Genomic DNA, 22,284 nt, shown 5'->3' on the forward strand with positions numbered 1-22,284 from the left:
AAACAGTCTTGCTAAAATCCCTTCCCCGATATAAAGTAGGTCACTGACAGCAGCGTTGGCTGACTCCTCTGCAGACTGCTCTTTCTGTGCTACCTTGGTGTGAATGTTGATTTCTCCTGTGTGCACGTTTGATACGCAGCGTAGTACAGTTCCTTGGCTTTGTGAGCAGAGCCCTTATTTCTGAGCAGGACTAGTGACAGGAGGCTCGTACAGTAGGGAAAAGATCCAGATTAATCATATCTGTGCAGTGGAAAGCAGTGTCTCAGATGGCAGACTGGCAGATTGTGAGATAAGGTTTTCTGAAAAGAATCAGCACTGATCTGTGTCAGCCCTCTGAAGATGTTAGGAAGGTTGTAACGTTTGATCCTCCTGATGGGAGGGTGCTGGATTGTCCACCTCTGTTCATCAGAAAAGCAAGTCTGCTCTTTGTAGGTAATTGGTCAGTTATTCATAATTAAGTCCAAAGCACTACGCTGTTAGTTTAGACAAATCTCTTGGCTTCTTTCTTATGCTTGCATATATCTAATAGCATAAAAGCGGATGCTCTAAGCTGCTTTGGGTGTTGAAAATGAAGTTAAGGTCTAGTTTCAGTTCATCTCATTCGGGAGTTGAAATTTTTCAGCCAAAAGGACGTGTGTTCAGGTACATCTCAGCCTGGTGGATGAGCTAACTCATTCTGTCCTATAAATCAGTTAGTGTTTATTATTTTTTTCTTTTCTCTTTTGATTATTTAAGCTTAGTTGCATTTTAATGGGAACATGGGCATAGGAATAGAGTAGAGCAGAAATACTGGGCTAGCAATAAAGATGCTCGTATTTGAACAAATCCATTTTGTTGTAGCAGGGACCTGAAAGAAAAGCTGCATACATATTCAAAAGCTCAGCCTTGTGCGTACGCTTACGCTGGTCAGTAGCCTTTGTACGTAGGGAAGGAGATCTTGCATGAACTTTAGTCAGCAGGTGAATTTCCTCTTTCTCTGTTATCTCAAATACTCAGTCACTTTCCATGTAGCCCAGTGCTGATGATAGATTTTCTATTCCAGAAGGTGAGTGTTTAAATTCACTTATAAATCTGTGTGTTACTGCTCCAGGAAATTAGACTTCCTGGCACTGTCAGGGTAATGACTTTAACTTAGTAGATTACCAAAATGCTAGCAATTTGTCTTCAGCTATAGGCAATGCTGTCGTGGGGGAGAGAGGAAACTTCACTGAAGCTTTATTCTGACTTTGTTTGTAATTAAGATTAGCTTCTGTTCTCATTTCACTGCCATTTTAATTTGCTTTCTTGAAGTCCTTAAATGTTGACACAAGCTCTCACCTGCCCTTTCCATCTCCTTTCAATCATTAATTTTGATTGTTGTATGGTGAGTGAGTGGAATTGCTTGATTAATGGTACATCCACATCCCTCCTGTGCCTGCTAGGGAAAATTGAGGGGCTGAGAAGACCTCTTCTGTGAGAGCAGGTAACATGTTCTTGTATTTTAACATCTTTTAAGTGTTTCATGCATGGCGATAGAACTCCTATCAGAATTAAGTATCTTGTATTTCTGTTGCTTTACCAGGTAAAATGTTCTTTTTGGCTCCCATGTGGTATTGTGGTTTTGGTATATGTGTTGTGGTTTTTTTTGTAATTTACGAAGCAGTGAAATCTCCCTCATCTGTCTTCCAGTGCTTTGAGTCAGAGAAAATTTATTATCTTAGATAGAAAAATTCCCTTATGCAGCCTGCCCTTGCCAAACTTCCTCCAGCCTTGTACCTACAAATTCTAATCCTTTTTCCCTAAATCTGCTAGGAATTCAAAACGGACACCAGTGGATTTTTTTTTTTCCTTTCTTGTGCGCACATTCATTCTGTAACTGACTGCTTGTAGTGCAGAAGTTTAATTGTTCTGGAATGTTCTGCTTTATTTTCATCATCTTTTACAGTTCTTACGTTGAGTCACTTGTTTGATCAAAGCTGGATTGTGAAGCATGGCTGTGGGATTGCTTCCTGGTCTTCTGAGTTATGCTCTACAGCAGGAAACTCTTATTTGTGATCTTAATGGGTTTAATTTTATAGAATGTAAATCTTAAGTTTAGGGCTGAGACTGAAGGGTCTGAAAAATCATATGGGGAGCTGGAGCTGGAATGTGGATTAGAGGTCCAGGAGTGGGTTGCGGTGACACCGTTAGACCTTGCATCTTGTTTCTGCTCTGACACATCTTCCACCAACGGAACAAATGAGTCTAAAATAAACCCTTGTTCTTGACATTACAACTCAAGCAACTTTAACTAATACCAAGTGCTTTATAGAAAAAAATATTTTAAGTTGCCTGGCCGAAGCCTTTGAAAGTCGTACCCTGCCTTAACACACATTTAGGGTTTAAAGGCTGGTTTCTTAGCATGGATTTTAAATTAAGTGCAAAATCCTGTCACCAGCACTTAACTTGACAAAACTCTTAAAACAGAAAACTGTCACGATAGAAGTGTTCTTCTCTTAACAGTGGTGGTTTTTGGCTTTGTTTGTTTATTTTTAAAAAGTTTATAGAGAACTTGTGTTGTTTGTAAACTCTAAATGAGGTGAGCACTGATGGGTGGTGCAGTGGTGAGAAGATGTTTCTTTTACTTCCGTCTCTGAGTCCCCGTATATGCTCCAGGGTACCTACAAGGAATTTTGCTGTAGGTTTGTGCCAGAATGTTCCTCAGTACCCACTTGAGAATTTTTATGTAGGCCAAAAAGGCAGAAGAAACAAGTGGAAGGAAGAGTCTGCATCTCTTTGCAGAAGCAGCTGGCTTTGAAACCTGTTGAACAAACACTGCTCCATTGTCACGATGTTCCTTCTCGCTCGCTATTCTGTTTTGCTGTCTGTTGCCAGGATCAGCTGTTTTTTTTGCTTGTGGACTTGTCACACACATACAGAGCTGCTGGACTTCATTGTTAAAGCAGTCCTGGTAGTTACTGATTCACCTGCTGATAAGCTCACCTTGCTGCACAGGTGTTGCATAAAATAAATCATTAGCACAACTCTTAAGGATTGTTCTTTTCGTTTTGCTATTGTACAACTGGTAAGCCTTGAACAGCCTGGCAATATAAAGATTTTTAACCATGGAGTGACCTCTGTTTCCTTCTGCGTAACTCGGTAGCATAAGGTTAAAAATATATATATCTATATGACCCAGCCTATTTTTAACAGCTATTGAACTGGCTTAGTAGTTAACGTGGCAGATTTTCCCCAGGTATCTTGTTTTGCCTACTGGTACCTACGGGCTTTTTTCTAGTCTGTTGTTATTTATTCAGATGACAGTTGGAAGTCAGTGGAGTCTGATACTCTGGTGCAAAATAGAGAGCAGTACAAGGATTTGGGAACACGTGCAGCAGCTCTTCGGTTTAAGAAGAACAGTGGAGAGTAGAAGAAAAAAAAAAACACCTCTCTTCTAGCTGATTTCTTGTATTACTGCATTATCTTGGGAGCCTTGGGTTGGGAAGGGGCAAGTCAGGTGCAAGTGGCTGCATCCAGCAGTGAGGTTTTAGGAAATATTAGTAGTGGAAAAATAACAGATGAGTTGGTTTGGATGTATTCATTCTATTATCTCTGTACCTTTGCAGGTCAGCTGCCAGATATCAGATATGTGAGACTTATAGTGCCTGCTTTGGGGGTTTTAACAACGTATCTGTTTATTTCCAGTCCAGGAGTGAAAGCATTCTGTTCTTTTTTCTTGTGCTTGTGCGAGAAGCTGGCTTCGAGTTCTGGTGGATTTCAGCTTCAGGAGAAAAGGAAGGCTAGGTTGACTTTGATGTTGCTCTCCAGCTCCTCATCTGAAAGTAAAGTATATTTAGGGTTTTGTTTTGGGGCCAACTTAGAATTGTGACACCCAGGACTTTATCTTCTACAGCTGCTGTTGTGTAGATGTAGTAGGTGGACAGACGGATTATTTTTGTCATCCTGTCTTTGATTCTAGCCCTGTGTGTGGGCACTCAGTGAGGACCATAACTTTTTGAGAAGGGTACTGTAAGTAAGGTCAATTCTCAGTAGTCCACAAAGGGCATTGAGAAGATTTGAATCAGGCCACACAGAACATGCTTCCATCTGCAGAGGTTCTTTCTGAAGTTGAGGTCTGTTTTGTCTGTGAGAGATCACCATGGCAAAGCTTTAAGCAGGTGGATGTGATCACTTCTCCCTACATCCAATATGGACACTTCATAGCACAAATGTCTTTTTCAGTTTTAGATCATGTAGCTTTGAAATCTAAGAGGAGCAGTGGAAACAACTGCTGGAAGGGGGAGGGAACAGGAGTGATTGTAGTGATACGGGAATTTATTTCAATTCTATATTTATAGGGAGCTGAGAATGTGAACATCTTTATGAAGTCATGACAGGGTTCTTCATGTCCATCACTACTTTTGGCTTCGTTGTAACTTGTTTACTTCTAGAGCTCCTCCTTTTCCCTTAGTCTTCCTCTGTCTTATCAGCTAGAGAGAGTATGTATGCGAGATGAGTCAGGAAGACAACTTGCTTTCTGAACTGTTTAAAACTCTTCCTTACGAATGAGAAGAAACTGACACATCAGAAGGTCCTTGGTTATCCCAGAAACAGTGGATGAACATCCACAACTATTCCTCTTGTTTATCCTTCCCTTGCATTCTTGAATGTTCAGACTTCCTCAGCATGTGGAGGGGAGAAGCTGGCAATTGGAGACAAGATAGTCCCTCTCCATCTTTAGGTCCTTTAGGATTAAAATAATTCCCATAGTCAGTTTCCAGCTCCTTCTTGCTTAGGGCTAACACCTAAGATTATTAGATCTGTTACAACAACTAGCTGTATCTTCAAAAGACAAGAATCCCTGGTGGTAAATTCCCTTTCCAGCTTGTTAGGAATCTGTGGCCAAGTTACAAATGCACAGAAATGAGATTTATAGTGTATGTGGTTATAACATCTTCAACTAGAACAGCCTATACATACTTGCATAATAAAATAGCCTATGAAAAACTAAACAGTAGGAATTCCACTGAAGCACATAGTAATTATCGCAGCTACTGAGGTGATTGAGTGATTTGAGGTTTCAGCAGAAGACAGAGCTGGAAGTAAGGAAGTCTCATTTTCACATTCCAGCATTGCTACTGACTTGCTGAGTGGCCTTAGGCGAGCTAATTGCATTCAGATGCCAGAGCTGTAGTGGACTCATTCATGATGTTTAGCTACTTCCACTGCTTTCAGTAGAATAATTACTGGTATTTTCACTGCTGCTGTGATAACCAGTGCAGAATGAGTGTACATGATGTGTTTGTAAAAACAGCAAATTTGGCCAAAGTATTGGTATTATAACTGTTGCTAGCACTGCAGTGATATGAATATTAAATAAAAACAGCTTTTGTTCAAGGTGTGTGGTAGTGTCTTACTCCAGTGGGACGTTTTGTGAATGGAAATTGGAATATTTTGTGATGACTTCCCAGTGCAGAGAGTAGTTTGAAGATACATAACACTGGGAATTGCTTAGTATTCTTGTTACTCATGCCACGCTTTGTATTTTTATGAAGTTCATCTGCCTTATTTATGGTGCTTTGCATAGATAAATGCATTGAGAAACCATTACATAACTTGCTGTAACAGTACTTGTTGTAAAACTCAGCAAGTTTTACAGCTCAGCTACAGCGTTTACTTCAGTTTCAGCAATGTGTTACTTGGCGATTCGGAGGCAGCTAACAGGATCTTAATCCTTGAATCACTGACTGGACTCACATGTTGGCTACCATTTCTCAGGATAAAGTAGTTCATGTTGGAATGTGTTAGTTCTCAGTTATGTTTTCTGTGCTCGCAACCTTCCCTGCACTGTTTGTCCCTTTCTGAGATTAGTTAGTATTCTTCTCCCCCTTTTGGTTTGTGTGTATGCTTTTTTATGTCTCACTTTGTATTTCTATTTGACAAGCAATGCTAATTGTTACTCCAAAACAAAATGTCTGTTATTACAGGGCGTAGCTCATTATGCAGATGCTGATCAAGGACTATTTATAAAATGAGAATATGCCAAGAAAATTTGCCCAAAACAAAGGCAGAAGTTGGTTAAAGGTTAGACTAGATGATCTTAGAGGTCTTTTCTAGCCTGAGTGATTCTGTGATGAGGCAGTGTTTATCTCACATAACTTGACCTGCCTCAGCCTTGGGACTTAGTCACTACAGTGAGATCTCCATCCATCCATCCATCCATCCATCCATCCATCCATCCATCCAAAAGTGCTGCTTTATGTTAAATTTGTGCCATATTACTTCAGTTTTGGTTAAAAAACAGCAATGAAAGCTTACAGACTTTTTCCCCTTCTATCATAAGTGTAAAAAATGAGATGTTACACTTTGAAGAGAGGTGCAAATCAGAAAATTTTCCTATTGCCTAGCTAGTATTACTGTGAAAAGCAAAAAAGAGCAACGTCAGAATTTATTATATGGCCAGAATTTAGAGGTGAAGTTTCGTGTCAAAATTAATCACAAAAACCTTGTTGCACAAAGTTACAAGTGTCTCTGGTGTCCGTCAGAAGTTAGGGCAGCAAGGTTCTGCTGACAAAGCTACTTGACAAGAGGCCGGCAGAAAGTTTCTGAGCAGCTGAGGCAGAAAGCTGGTTTAACGTGGGGTTTAAGTCCCTGGCCAGACTTCCAGAAATAGGCTGTGTGTAAGTAAAAGGAGTAGTTAGAGCTCTGCATAAGTGGTCTGAAAGCTGTGCCTTTGGGAGGAATAGGCGAGTGGATGGCTTTCTCAGAGGCCTACATGGCTCAGGTGTTTTCAAAACTCAATGTTAGCCTGATATCTCTTGGATCTTACTTAAAATTCTGTCTTGGATAGTCTGGCTATCGTGTCTAGTACTTATGCACACAAAAATGCAGGTTAAGCATTGGAACAGGTTCACAGAGAAGCTTTGCTGGGTTTCAAGGCCTGGCTGGACAAAGTCATCACTAACTTGGTGCCAGTTCAGTGCTGAGGCTGCTTTGAGCAGGGGGCAACCCGTGGGACCTCCCACGCTCTTTCTCATCATAGTTATTCTCTGTGACTGTTTTTGCTAACTGATTACAAAGTCAGCCAAGAATTGTCTGCGTGCAAAGAAACAGTGTATTTCTTTTTCTTAGGGACAAGTTATTTTCAAAATGGCTTAATCCACAGCAGCTAGCTAGGCAACTGAGATGGGAAAAAGAGTGAGAGAGCCCATTTGCCCAGGTTACTTGGGGAAAAAGGAGCATAATATGCAAAATGCCTCTTAATTGTTGGCTCTCAGGTTGATCACACACACACACGCACTTTCAAGGTATGTCTTTTTTCAAAAAAAAAAAAAATCTATTTTTATATTTTTTTATTTTTTTACAGTATGCACTTTCTCTGGTGTCAGCACAATAAACCACAGATTCCTCGTTACACTGTTAATCAGTCATTGGTGGTATGTTTCTAACAGCTAATGATGGAGGAGAGAGAAAGGGACAACAAAAATGAAATAGTTATGTGTTTCTGAACTAATTGCAAATTGAGGTACTAGAGATCAGGCCAAGGAGGCCTGCCTTGTAGTACAACTAGTACAGGAGAAATACATGCAGTAAGGTGGCTAGTATTTTTCCACTTCTGCTTGAACAGTATTTATTAGAGTTAATGGAAAGCTTTAATCATGGAGTTAATCTGAAAATTAATATAAACTGGAATGTCATATAACCTGTGAATTCTAAATTGCAGAAGTTACTGGTGCTCATTAGTCAGGCTGAAGCTGCAGATGTGTTTTGCAGAAAGGCAAATAATCAAAAAAATTAACTTCTGTTTTCTCAGCATTAATTTCTGGTGCATTTACCTACACAGTTGCTGCAGTCATATTATCTGACTCATTACTTTGTAAGCCACTTTGAGATCTTGAATGTGAAAGCTGCTCTCCAAAGCCATATTTATTTCTACAACCCTGAGTGCTCTACACAGGCTTAAAAGCTCCCCTCTTCTCCATCATGACAGGGCAATGACATGACTTAATGTGCCGTATACATCTAAACTGTGGATTGAAGTAAAATGACCTTGAACTACGAGGCGGGCATTTTACATCATACAGTAGACACTTAAATTTACCTGTCAACTTTGGAGGGGAGTGGGAGAGAAATCTTACCTCTGCGTGGTTTGGAAAGCAATGTCAATCCAACTGTTATTTGCTCTGAACCCACTGAGAGCTTGATTGCTGACCCAGGCATTTTCAGATGATCTGTGTGAATGTTGATCAGTATGTGGTAGAAAGGAGAGCATTTTTATTTCATCCTTTCAGACCATTACTTTCAGCCCTGAATTTTCTCAGTCTTGGTCATAGGGAAAACTAGAATTCAACACTGGCGTGAAATGTTATTCGTCTGTTTAGGAATGGACTATGGCTCGGGCTTATCTGTAGTGAGGACATGAAAGAGCAATCCTTCCATCTCACATCCAGTTTAGTCATGTTTTGCGTGCCTTGAGGTCTCCATATTTTACTGAATGTATTGTTGCTTTTGTAGGAGCCATTTAGAGCAGCTTCACAGCTTCTAACTTTTATCAGTAGCCTGACACTATGACAGTGTGCTTGAACAGGCCACGTTTAGATAGGCAAGACAGAAATCATGTGTGAGGGAAAAGGAGAATACAGATTGCTAAAGCAGCTGTACAGAGTTACAGAGCATTTCAGTGGCAGAGCTCAGAAGAGATTGCTTCATGATTCCTGAAGCAATTTCTTTCCAGCTGGCTCATGGTAACAAGCAAGGTAGAAAAGCCACTCCATTTCAAAATGTCATTCTTCATGTCCATCTCAAGCAAAGCCAGGAAGAACATTTAATCTAATGTAACCCCTACAAAATATGAAGGGCCATGAATAGGAAAAGATCTACAGAGGGTTACTTCCAGGAGACTGCTTGCCTTTGGGTTACTGCTAGTATCTAAAACTTGAGACTTGGTAAAGCCACGTATGTCTCAGTTTGTCTAGTTCTGCAAGTTTTTGCTTAATAGCTAAATCCCAGCAAAAGCAGGTCCTTTACAAGTCCTACATAGCTGCTTGCTGAAATGAAAGCAATACAGAGATTAAACCCATTGAAATTAAACTGTATTGACAGTTTTCTGTGAGATGATTCCAGTTTTCCTGAACACTTGGAATTTGGTGTCCCACACCTCACTGCAGCCTGGAGTCCTATTTCAAGATCCAGCTGTGGGCTGAGATGGCCTACATGAAGTTAGAGAAGAACACTGTTGTGTATATATGAACGATTAGAAATGGGTACACCCTGTAATATGATGGAAACGTCAATACTCTTGAAGAAGTACCTCACCCCATTTGCACTTCTGTTGGCCTTTTCAGAGTTTCCACAGACATGAGCAACCTCTGCAGTATGTGACAGCTTCTGCTTGAAAACTTTTCATGAGTAGTTTTAAGCTCAATTTTTAATTGCATTATGTTATCATAATAAAGCTGCACTGGAATTGAAAATTGCCTTAAATGACCTGTTTTCCAGGGTTAAGGACCTTCTCGTTATTTTAACAGCGATGAAGTGGTTTCAAGGAAGTTGTTGGAATTGCTTTGAGTTAGTGTCTGTTGTTGTATTGATGTGGAATTTCCCATATGACTGTGGTGGTTTGTGAATGTGGGCTGTGCCTGTAGGATGGTTGAAATGGGGACAGGCTGCAGTTGGATGCTATCTAACATTCCTATGCTGTCTCTTGAAAAATGTCTCAGTGCTTACTCTATTCATTTCAACTAAGTAGCTCATTCATTGCCTCCTACGAGCTGGGGCACAAATCTTTTATTTTTTCCCCCCTTTTTACTTACAGATGGATTTATTTGTGGTTGTAAAATGAGTTAGGACCGCTAAGGCTTCAGAGAGCTACTTCTGTCCAGATCATGTTGTTGTATCTCACAATTCAGTCCAAATTCATCTTTTATAGCAAGATTTGTGTTACTAGGAAACCTATAATTTTATGGGCAAAACTGTTAGTCAGCTCTATCAATGATTATCAGGCAGTCAGTACATCAGACATATTTACATTTAATAGAAATTTCTTGCTTTTCTAAGAAGTTAGCAAGTGGTTGGCAGAAAAAAAGACTATCCCCTCCCTCCGCACGTTTAGTGTTGTGTATCACAGCTCAATGAGGGAGGAGCAGCAGCACCTTCTCTTGCCTCTCACCATCTGTAGCCCCAGAGTGGGTATGGACAAGGTGCTTTGAGGGTGGTTGGAACATCTCTGTTCCTGAAGTCATTAGGTTTTCCAGCTGAAATCCATGAGAATTAACTACCCAAATACTGCACCCTGAAAACCTGAGCTGTAAGGTCAATTTTTGTGTTAGAGAACTTGAAGAAAACCTTCTGTTCGTGCTGCTTCCATTCTGGCCTGACATTTAGTTGACATAGAAAATATCAAATTCTTTTTCTTGGATGCTTGGGAGATGTTTGAATTGCCTGACAGCAGCATAGTGACTGTAATTGAGACAGATTAGAGGCACTGGGCTTCCTTTGGGTGCATGTGGCAGCTTTCATGAAATAGAGAGAGAAATTGAAACACACTTTTGACTTTGGAAGCTGCAGCAGGAGCTAATTAGCTATTTCAGAACACAAACAGGATTGGAGGGATGTGTTTGCGTTTGCATATAATAAATTATTTAATAACATGAGGGAGTCTTTCCATATGGTACTTGCCTATAAAGTGCTTTTAAAGACAATATTGCAGGACTATGCCTGGAATCAACTGAGCAGGCTTCCCATGTCAGTCCTGCTGATGAGGAATCACTGACCTTTTATTTCTCTAGGCTGAGATGGGATCTGCTAGCTTCTTCTTGGCTTGGATACTGCTAACCTTTCCTTAGGAAAGGTTAGACGTTTATACCCAAATATTTCCTTCTAACTGGAAAGTACTTTGAAGTGTTTGATGTTTCCATGAGGGTAGATACACAGGAGAATAGACAGATTTATTCCTCCTTCATATTCTAGCAAGTCAAGCTGGGGAGTTCTGCTGCCCTTCACTGCCTTAAGCAGACAGGCCTCTAGCAAGTAACTGAACTAATAAGAATAACTGTACCTGTGTAATGGCTTCTGACCATTTAGGAGATTTTTATATTAGAAATCATGATGAGAAGTGGAAGAATAAGTAGACTCAGTGAAGCATGAGTAACCCAGAAAAAAGCTTTCAAATTGCCTTCCAAGTAGTTCAGTGTGTGAGCTGTGAAAGATTTGTTGTGTTGTTTTTTTTTTCTTGAAGTTGTTTTTCCCTTGGCACTGAAGATAAGACTCTGCAAAGACAGACTGCAAAGGGGAGAACCTGACAGGTGCCAGCCCAAGTGGAAATACTGTCTGTCGATCCTGGTCTGTCGCAGCTCTGAAGCAGTACCCGTTGCTGATGCATCCAAACGCTTGTCAGGGATGTGCAGGCTTTCAAACCGGAGCTGGAAGTCCCTCAGCAGCAGAACTGTTTTTTGAAGCACAGTCGGTGGAAATCCCCCTAGTCCCATACCTGACAAAGCAGTCCCATTTCTGTAAATTCCCCAGTGATGGAGGATTTGTTTTTGTCTCGCTGATTAAGATTCAGTGGCAGCATCCACTATGTGTAAGAGCAGACAGGGCCTGATCCCACAGGGTGCTCTGGGTCCTCCCCACACCCTGACTCTCCACAGGCCTGGTAGAGAGAAATCACATCCATGGAGTGCTGGAGAAGTGGGGCTATCGATTTTGTCACATCCTGTGGCTGCTGCATCCATGCCAAGCCCTTCCACCTTTCTTGCATAACTCCAGTACTCAATATCTGAGGGTGGGTGGATATTTCAACTAAATAAGCACTACCATATTGTGGTTTTTTTGTTTGTTTTTTGTTTTTCCCTTTGGTGCCTTCCATCTGCCTTTTGTAGTCTTTCTTGCCTTTCTTCTGTGCTTGCTTATTTGCTGGAATTTTATGACAGCAAGTTTATAAAGCTTTTCGACATCTGAACCGTTGTGAATAAAATCAGAATCTAGTCCATGACTCCTTTTGTAGTAAGCGTTTTTCTACAAACATGTTTCTACTACTGAGCTGGGAGGAAGCTAAAAGCTCATTAGCTTCCTAGAGTCAGAGCATCTGATTGGCATCTGGAACTGCAGGGCTGAATTGGACAGGGGCTCGAGGCCAGAAAAAAGGCAATTTGGAACACACGATCCTTAGTTAAACACACACCAAAAATTAGAGGAAGGAAAATGGTGGGTCCAGGCAGCCAGAAGGCAGAGGAAGGTGTCCGTTAACAGTGCTGTTAATTTGCAGTGACGAGTCGAGTTCTGAGACGTTTCTATGTTATGAGGTTCTTGAACTTGTTGATAAGGTACTAACAGCAATATCTTGTATTTTATTATTGGACATGGCTGTGGTGTGGTATTTCGATGGGTGTTCCTTCAGGGAATCACTCAGTATCTCTCTCTCTTTAAGAAACACATTTTATGCAGTAAGCTCAGACCTGACAGTTGGGCTGGACTGTTAGGCATCTGCAGCAGTGCAGGCAGTGAACAGTCTGTCGTAGATTTCACATCTGTTCAGCTGCATCACGTAGCAGCTATGGTCTGAGGAGGAATGGCACACTTTTACTGAGCTGGATGTGGGTTTTGTAAGGAAAATATTTGTATCCTGTTTTGGCTTTTTTTCCAGCTTAAGGAAAAGTCCCTAAAAACACGCATGTTCTGGCGTGTATACACAAGTATGCAGTTGTAAAACCGCATTTGTTTTTGTAATGTGAAAAGTAACAATTTTCCTCAAGCTTCCAGTCCTCATTAGCTTTACCAGCCATCTCTCTATTCTTCTTGCTCCTTTGGGAAAGCTTGGCTAAACAGAAAAGACCTTCGCAATATGCTTCGAAAAGCAGGGAGTTCAAGCCCTCCCATAGTGGAGAGTAAGCAAATTCCAGCCTAGAGATTCCTTCATTTAAAAGCTTTGTATATTAAGAAGTGGGGTTCATTTTCACACCTGCTTGTATCAAATGAGGCTTTCTGTAATGTCCCCTCATTGCTGCATCTGTCCAGAGTTGCAAATGCGAACCATCTTTGGCTGTGCTTTGGATCTTGACTGCTGTGGCATCCCCGCGTGTTCTTGGCTTGTCCTTACAGCTCTGAGGATATTAAGTGGACACCTCCCTGGGCTTCCACGTTTTCTACTCATGTAATCTGGCCCAGAAGCCAGACAGACCGGGCAGTGTTCTCATTTCTACCTTGGATTGTGCAATCCGTGTAATTGCTATTCGGAGGGGTGACAAAACAGAGCTGTTTCTTAACACACACTAGGAGAGACCCCTCAGGGCATGTGAGCAGTCACCAAGCTAGACCATCTGAGCCCTTTTAGGGAGGAAGAAAGATCAAGTGAAATTCTGGACCCTTGTGGAGGCAGGAACAGATGTGTCAGAAGCACCCGTGGTCAACAGGAGCAGCAGCACCCCTGAGATCTCAAAGAATGAGCGTGGACATTTGACTTGGTCCACTGTTGTTCAAATATTCTTATTATGTAGCAGACAGCATCTGGAAAGTCAGCTTTTCCCTCCCAGGGAAACAACATGATCAATGACACGCTTTGCATTGATCTTGTGTGCTTGGGCCAAATTGCTGTCTGTTTAAGGAGTCCCCAGTGCCACGTGCATCATCGCCGTGCCCAGTGTCCTGTTGGCATCAGCTGTTGGAGGCACGCGTCCAACCTGAAAGCTTCAGGAAGAAGCTTCCCTGGAGGCAGCGAGCAAGACTGTCTGCATCTAGGAATATTTGCATTGCTGCTTTCCTAGCACATCGATCTGCTGTCAGTGAGATCACCGGGCTGATAAGCCTAATCTGTCTTCTGTCTTCAAATAACAAAGCAGTTGAAGCAAGAGTACACTGTAACATGCAAGACCACCAAAAATGCACAGAATCTCTCCAAGCAAGAGAAATGTTCACCTGCAGCTTGGAGTCTGTGGTGTGCCTGAGCAACCACAAGTACACTACCCTGCAAGGGTAGCAGCATTGCGCTCTGAAACCCTGCAGAGCTTTGCTGAGAGTTAGGTTCCTATTCACTTGCACATGTGAACCAGGATTGTGAACCAAGCTCCAGTTTGAGATTTGGCATTGGTGTTGCAGGGCCTGGAGTGCTTTTGGGGGCTTGCAAACTCCATGGTAAAGTGGTTATAGAAAAAGGCGAACCTGTGCTTTCAAACAGATAGTGTTTGGTCTGTAGCTCATGAAGAAGAGACTCCAAGGTTTGTGTTGTGTGTGTGTGAAAGAGAGAATGGTATTTAGTGGGTGATTTTAGGTAAAAATTGCATTTCAGACTGCACTCGTTTTTGGAATAGCATGTCTGTCCATTCTCTTTAAAGGAAAATGTATTTAGTTATTTCTGTGAAGTAAATAATAACTTTGGATCAGGTGAGGTAGCAAAAAAAGGAAGTATTGACATTTCATGTACTGTGTCTAAAGTCTTCAAGGTCAGATACAAGTCTTCTGGGTCTGGCATCAAGGAAGCTATTTACATGCATCTCCTATTTTAATCATTCGGCCAAAGGGTTTAATATTAACTTCAGATCCATAGCACTGTTGCTTGTAATGATGGTTTTTATCAAAAAACACACCAGAGGTGACCTACAAATGCTTAAATGTGCAGCTCAGCAGCATGCCTGCTCTCCCTCTCAGAGGAGACCCTCAGCAGTTCTCCCTTCCCTGCATCAGCCTTGCTGCCAGGTATTCCCTGCCCTTCAGTACCAGGCCTTCAGGGACATCCCATTCCCCTTTCCAACTAGTAGCTTGGGTAGTGCTCTAGTTACCAGCAGCAGCATTCGGATCCTTATTAAGTATTGGTCCTCCAGAGCCTTCTCTGCTGATTAGTGAACAGAGGAGAGAAAGTTGTTAACTGAATATCTCCAGCTGCCAAGAGACTTCGCTGCATAGGGTTGAAAAAAAAGCCTTTGTTGTTGAGCAGTGTGTCGGATGCTGTTGGGAGAAATGCTGCTTGCAGGTTGCTTGGAAAGGAAGATCTGCTATAGCTTTAAAATATCTGCTCGTAGAAAACAGTGTGCTGGAACTCACACAAGGTCAAAATGGGTTGTGTTTAATTGAGCTGTCTCTTTGTTAAATTGCATATTCTTTGATATGAAACGGAATACAACTAATCTCATACAAAGCAATCTCTGTAAGAGGAGATACCCCGATGACAGCTTGTGGAGCTTGGGAAACCTAAAAAATAATAGAAAAGGCAAAAGACAGTTTGCTTTCTCAGGCATCCTTATTTCTCCTGTGCTGCCTTGCCCTCCCATTTCCTCTCTTGCTGCCCTTCTGCCTTCCCTGAGACTAGCCCCTTGTTTTTTTGCATACCTCCAGGCTTTGAAGTGCTGATAGCATTCCTGTTACATCCTTGGCAGGGCTGGGGGACTGCTTCCCTTTTGAACTCGTGAGCCATTGCTTTTTTCATTGGGGGAGTAGGTGGTAAACTGGGAAGAGTTGACATAATTTTAGAACTTGAGTGACTTGGTAGATTATTTGGAAAGGTCACACACTATGGCCGTATTCGTTTTCTAAATAGAAAACCTCCTCTTAAATATTCCCTCAAGCCTGATTTGAGTCTCATGTGTCCCATATTATTCTGGTTGTTCTTTTCAACACCATTTAAAGGCAGCTCTGTCTTTCTTCAGTGCTCCTGCTCAGTGGTGGATGCTGCATTCTTGGCTGAGTCTCTGCAATAAGCATAATACCTGCCCTGACTTGTGCTCTGCCCTGACATGAAAGCTAGAAAAACTCTTCATAATGTTCCACCTATTATTTCTTCTTCATCCATTGGAGAAATTTGCGCTGCCTCTGTTGTATGACATTCAGTATTCTACGTGTATCTGTATCGAGCTGCATTCGCCATCGATTATTCCAAGCGGTTGGCTCTGTTGGAGCTGGCTGCGTTTTCGCTGCTGTTAAGCCTTTCAATTAGAATAATCTTGCAAGTTTATATTGGCATTCAAGCTGTGCACCGGGTGCTGAAGCACAGCATACAGATGGAATGGAGCTGATGGTTTTTTTTGTTTGTTTTTTTATTTTATTTTAAGGCTCTGATTACTGTTTTTATAAACTAACCAGATGCCTCCCCCGGCCTTCTGTGTTGTTTTTGGTGTTTTTGTTTTTTTTTCATGTAGCGTACTATGAATCTGCAGGGTGAGGCTTCCTGGAATGGGAGGTGTTGTGCTGCTAGACTGACTTGCTGCTTAGTAATGAAAATATATCTGTAGAAAATGATTATGAATTTTGGCTTGCAACTGTTTAACTAGCAAACAATGAATTGCATAGTTTTTAATGAAGTTACCAGCCTGCTGCCAGGAGAGGGCAAGAGTCTGAGATGTGTGGAGCTTTTCTTTTTTGCAGAATCAAATTGTTAGGTTCTTTTACTGACATGAGGCTTCTCTTTTGGCTCATAGCTTCCTAGTTGCTTAGGCAGCTGCTTTCTTTTCCTACAAACTCTGTTAGCGTATGACCTTGCAGAGAAGTTGCAGTTTGGGCTCCACTCGCTCCATCTGCTGGTAGCTGTCACATCTTGCGCCCTGAATTGGCCGGCACAGAGGATGGGTGTATTAGCAAGTGGTGCAGCTCTGTATGAGGAGATCAGCCCTTGAACTTCCTCACGTTGCTGGTCAGCACATCCTCAGTGCGGTCCTGGAGTGCATCTGTTGGTTTAATTTCATCCCAAGATGGGTCCAGATGGTGCTTTGACTGCTCTGTGTTGGGAACCAAAGTGCAGTAAGTGCAGGGCAACTGGGAAATTTATTTCAGAATTGGACTGAATTAAAACACTACTGTAAACGTGCCTGTGGACACTGCAAGAACAAGCAACTGTAAGAGTTTGTTTTAGTGATTTTTTTTTTTTGTTGTTTGGGGTAAGGTTTTTTTTTTGGTGGTGGTGGTGGTTTGTTTTTCTTATGGTAGTGTCCCCTGCATCTTTCTAGCTTGGTATGAAATTTGCTTCTCTTTTTAAACAGTAAGTCAGAATTTTTGTCAAAATAGAAATAAAGCAGCATGTCTGCTCTAGCAATAGGACTCTAATCTGACCAATGTGTGCATGTATATAATTTCCCATGCCTGTAGGGTGACAATAAATCCTAAATGATGTGAGTGGGAAAGGGAATTTGATTTGGCCACCTTGCTCCAAAGAGAGATGTCTGAATCTGGGATTAATCTGGTATATCAGAGAGAGGCACCTGGTGCAATAATGTGTGTTATTGCCAGAATGTAGCTAAGTATAGGCATGGTATCATCACTGCCAAGATGAACGCAAATAAGTTTGTGGATGAGATGATCCACAAAGTGCTGCATCATTCTCAGCACACTGAACACTGAATGGATCAAGATGGCTATTCACTTAATTCCTCAGGTCTTTTCCATGCAGGATTGAAATTGCTGTCTATGCTCTTACTGTTCTGTGGGTGAATAAAGGATAATTCACTTGGCAGCATTTGGTGGGGTGAACTTCACACCAAGCTAATCCCATTGCCAGTCTTGAGCAACTTGGATGAAAAGAAGCTCATCTTCCTTTTTTCTGAAATTTGCAACCACAGCATGTTGGTGAAGATAGTCTAATGTGCAAGATCTTTCTTTGTATAAACATTCATGCCAGTGGTTGGGGGGAATGTGTAGATGCTGTCAAATGTCTGACACTCACAATGACATCAGTGTCCAGGGCATTTTCTGCTTCTCTAAAAGGGAAAAGCTCGTAGAGCCAAATTGTTTGCTTTGCATTTTGCAGATGTGTGTGTGAGCAATAAATGGCTTATTCCCAAGTGTAGATTGCAGCTCAGCACAAATCTATAACCTCTGGAAAAAGGCTCATTTAATCTGGGAGAAATTATCTTTTTAAAAGGCAGTGCTGAATCTGGGCTGTAATTGCAACAGTTTTTAAAGGAAAAGAAAAACAGTGGGTGTTTTTTCTCATTTGATATATTACCTATTACTAATGACCCTCTTTTCTCTTTTCCATTTAAAAGATGGACATAAGCAATTAGCCATATATTGCACAAAAGCGGCATTACCTGAAAAAATAATTAAGATGATCCTGAAATTAAGGAAATCAGTTTAGAAGAGAAGCAGGTGCTTAATGGAGGTGAGACCAGCTGTGCTTCCCAGGAACGTGCTTGAAGCGCTTCATGGAAAATGTGCAAGGCCTCCACACAACGCTGGAAGGGAACGTATAATAATTCAGATAAATTGCATTCTATAAATAGCAGAGCTGGACTCATTAGGACAGGAGACAGATGGAGAAAAGACAAAACTTGTTTGTTTCTTTTTAAGGGACTGTAATGCTTATGGGAAGTGTCAGCTTGTCGTCAGTGAGGGAAAAACCCTCCGGTGCAGGAGCAAGTTTCTTGCTATTAGGTTCTCATCTCTGCTAATGAGCAGCTATCCATGAGGGGCATTCCTAATACTTTGGTTTAGTAATTCCTGCATTTTTCGGGCATAGGCAGACTTACGCAGAAGTGTTGCAGTGCTGGAAGTGCGCAGCAGGTGTGGAGCCCCCAGCTGGGGCAATGACATGATGGAGGACAGCATCTCATCTATGGTGCATAGCACTTGCTAACTCCTTTTGAAACAGGTGTTAATGGAGCAGAGGCAGAAAGGTAGATGGAAAATGGGGCTGTGTGGAATGAAGTGGGAGTCATCCACCAAGCTGGCTAAGAGATTATGCCCCGAAGCAAAAATGTACTGGCAGTTGGTGGAAGAAATTCCGAGTTTTATTGAACAGAGAAGGTGGGAGACACGGAGACGTTTCTGAGATGCTCTTACATTGGTAAGTAGGAAAAAGGAGAGGCTTTCATGCATGAAGAGAAGTAATGACAGCAGGCAGGTGGGGGGTGCGTGACTGGAATGCAGCTCGAACTGCAGGAGGTAAGCGGAGGTGAGAGGGTTATTGCTTCTGTGTGCATCCGAGTATTCAAACCCAGGGAGGTGCTGAGAAGGAAGAAGGAATCCAGCCAAAGTCCAGCCAAAAAGGAACAGACAGGCTGACAGAAAGGGCAAATTGTAGACTGCGCTGAAATCACAGAAGAGGGTGAACTTGTGGGGATGTTTCCAAGTGTGCTGCAATTATGACTAGGCAATTTAAAATGAAGCCATCAGAAGAGGACTGCAGAACTGCCTTCTGTTCACAGTCACACACAGTTCTGAACTCAAATACAGATGCGCTAAATGTTCTGTATGAATATTCTGTTAATTAACCTACCTTCAGCTTTTTGCTTATCTGATTTGTGTTTCAGCAAAGCTTCCTTGAAAGATAAGTTTCCAAATTCCAGTAAGCTATCTGAAGAGATTTTTTAAGTATTAGTGTTCCGGAAAGTAATACTACACACTGCTCAGGCAGCACTGCTTTTTCTTGAGGAGTTCTTAGATTGCCAATTCACCTTGTGAAGTGGCAGAGGAGAAAGGGGATATGAAGGTCATACTGGAGTCAGATAATCACAAACTTATTCAAGGAATGGAGAAGAGCTATACAACTGTTCGTGCTTCATGTATTAAGTAACTACAGTTTTTCTCAGCATTCAATATAGGGGGCAATGATCCCAGGGCGAGGAGAGGACACTGGAGAAGAGGAAAATAAGTGGTATGGATTGGCAGGATGCCTTTGGGGATTGCCACCTGTTGCAGCTTGCGCATAGCTGTAGGTGTCATGTAACAAGCAAATGGTGGCATTAAAACCAGCCTCAGACGTGGAGCAGGTTAACTATCCAGTAGATTAAAAAGAATGGAAGTGTGAGTGAGGAAGCTGAGCCGGGAGAGTGTGAGACCACACACCGGAGCTCAGGGATCCTCGTGCATAGATCACTTTTCTGGTATGGGGCAAAGAAACCCCTGGCAGATGAAGTGTGTTTCCAGTGGGATAAATGAGCCCTGTATATCAAGAGGGGGTGGCATGGCCTTGAGTTTATGGTTAGCAGTACACGTGGTTTAGAGTTCTGAGATCTTGGCTTGTGCGGTCCCACAGCTGTAACTACCATGAAAACCAAGGAAAAACAGACAAAATGTAAGGCTTTCATTTCAGAAGGCCTTTTTATCCTTCTTAGCAACAGACGATTTTTAAAAGGAAAATTCTGACAAGATATCCATTTGATAGGGGAGCATTGTTCAGTTTTCAGTTTGATTTGAGATGTCTGAAATATGATAATTTGTGATATGTGCTGAAAAATATGTATATGAGAGATGGCTGATTTAGAAGAGAGTGCTGAAGAGAGGAAGTGATTTATTTGTGTTTGTAGGTTTCTTGTCTTACTAGTGGAAAACTTGCTTTGAATTATGCTACGCTTCTGGGACAGCATCTTGTTAATGCAAAAACATTCTTTTTGTGTCTATAAATACCTTAGTTTTAGTTCTTCTACTAGCAGGCAAGCTTCACACTTCCTTACCCACCTCATTCATACCTTCATGCTTTTTTTCACAACATCCTTTTTTTTCCAGAAATGTTTTCATAGATAATGCCTGCTTATCACAAACTCTCCAAAAGTCATCAATCCAGGAAGCACCTTCCAGCTGCAGTCACTGTAGATGTGTCTTTTTTGACCGTAGGTTGTTTGTGCTTTCCTGTACTCAACAAAACATTTTTAGGGGGATTAATTTGTTGTTGACAATCTGAACAGCACCGTGATCTCCTTGATCTTGTTTGTCTGGCAAGCGCTCTAATGGGATGCTCACATACTCTTCCCTCGTCAGTGCAGTGTGGTGCCACACCTAGTGAAGAAAGATAGATAAAATCGCTTCAAAATGTGCAACAACTTTCTACTAATGATGTGTCCTTGCCGAAAGCAGGGCCCCTTTTTACTGGGGTAGATGGATAAATCCTAATCCTTTGAGATGAGGAAATTAAGACACGGATGCTCCTGTCAGTTACTCAGCATCTCAAAAGGAAATGGCAGAGCTGGGAGTAGCTCCCATTCCTGACGAGCTTACATTGCAAAGCCGATGCAGTGACACTAGGGATACTTTGTTAAGACATGTCTGTTGCAGCCTTGCAGTGTGATGCTGGTGTATTTCTTTACCTAATATTTGAATGAGAGTCAGCATTTCTCCCTGCCCATTCCAACTGGGGATTCTCGTCATTCTGACATCCTGCATCTTTCTTTCCTTGCATAGGAGTTGTGAGAAGGGGGTGGGTGATGGGATTGGAGCTTGCTCTCTTTGGCCCTGTTGTTGGTGACTGTGAAACTGAGATAATTTGAATGAAAACAGGAGTGCAAGTTTGCATCCCAGGCTACAGATGCAAAGTAAGAATTGTGGCAGACAGTCATTGTCCCTTGTCACCTTGCTATTACCTGATAGACAGGCATATAGCACAGCACAGGTTTCAGAAACAATTGTCCACCCAAAGACGAGCAAAGGGACCTTCAGCGTAGCTGAATGTCCTGTAGATGAGTTCCCACGTGCGCTGCTTTCAACAAGCATGGGTAAAACATCATGGACATGGCAGAAGCCTTTCTTTTTGTGGCATATCTTTCTCGTGGCTGTTCTCTTCTATGATTAAATAAATAAGTTACATGTTCATTCATACGTGCCTTCTCTGCTTCTCTTGCTTCCATTCTCCTCTTCCTCACCTGCAGGCTTTGAATTACTGTACCAGCCAGACGTGGTCCGCCTGTACCTCTCCATCCTCACCGAAAGCCAGAACTTCAACACTCTGGAAGCTGCAGCAGGGGCTTTGCAGAACCTCAGTGCTGGCAACTGGACGGTGAGTGCAGACTCTTCTCTTTAGTCTCTTTTATTTCTTTTGTGCAAGCAAAGAACAAAGCTACATCCATTGCAAGTGCACTGTAACCTTGTACATTTATGTGTCCTTTAAAAAGGAGGGAGGTGGGAACCCTGAAGAAATTATTTCCATTTTATTTGTCCACTTAAGATGCTTTGCAACTTCTGGACAGATGGTGTTTACATAGTGTCACTTAGCTCATGACAATTTAACCATGAGCTGGCTTTACTACTTAAACCACTTAACTGTTGCCACATCCCTTCAGAAAAGCTTGTTGTTAGATGTTTGTATTGTGAATACTGAATTCATTGGATTGTCAGATTGCTCAGGAAATGTACTCCAAAGTGTCCTCTGCTTTTTTTTTTCTTTTTTTTTTTTTCTCTCTGAGCCATCCCTAGTGCTAATCAGGCAGTTCTCAAACTAGAAGTGATCATGCCTGATCACTTCTAGAGCCCGATAGCTAAGTGGGACTGAGCAGCAGCCTGAAGATCAGGAGGGGGACACTTTGCAGCTGTCTTCAATACAGTTTATTTTAAAATCAACCATGAAAAAGAGTAAAAGTATGAAAGTGGAGGTGGGGGAAGATAGCATGCTTCGGATGTTTTGCCATTCCCTCCAAA

General features: G+C 41.9%; 1 protein-coding gene across 10 annotated transcripts in view; it reads left to right on the forward strand.

Moving 5' to 3' along the window:
* Nucleotides 1–22,284, forward strand: part of ARVCF (ARVCF delta catenin family member) — a 272,630-nt gene that overhangs the window by 231,562 nt on the left and 18,784 nt on the right. For all 10 annotated transcript variants that reach the window (XM_084538977.1, XM_084538980.1, XM_084538979.1 and 7 more), the window contains one exon: nt 21,519–21,646. In XM_084538977.1, coding sequence (XP_084395103.1) covers nt 21,519–21,646 — 128 coding nt within the window. The remainder of the gene's footprint in view (nt 1–21,518; nt 21,647–22,284) is intronic.

Source organism: Aythya ferina, assembly GCF_964211825.1.
Source record: "Aythya ferina genome assembly, chromosome: 17".
Taxonomy (NCBI): domain Eukaryota; kingdom Metazoa; phylum Chordata; class Aves; order Anseriformes; family Anatidae; genus Aythya; species Aythya ferina.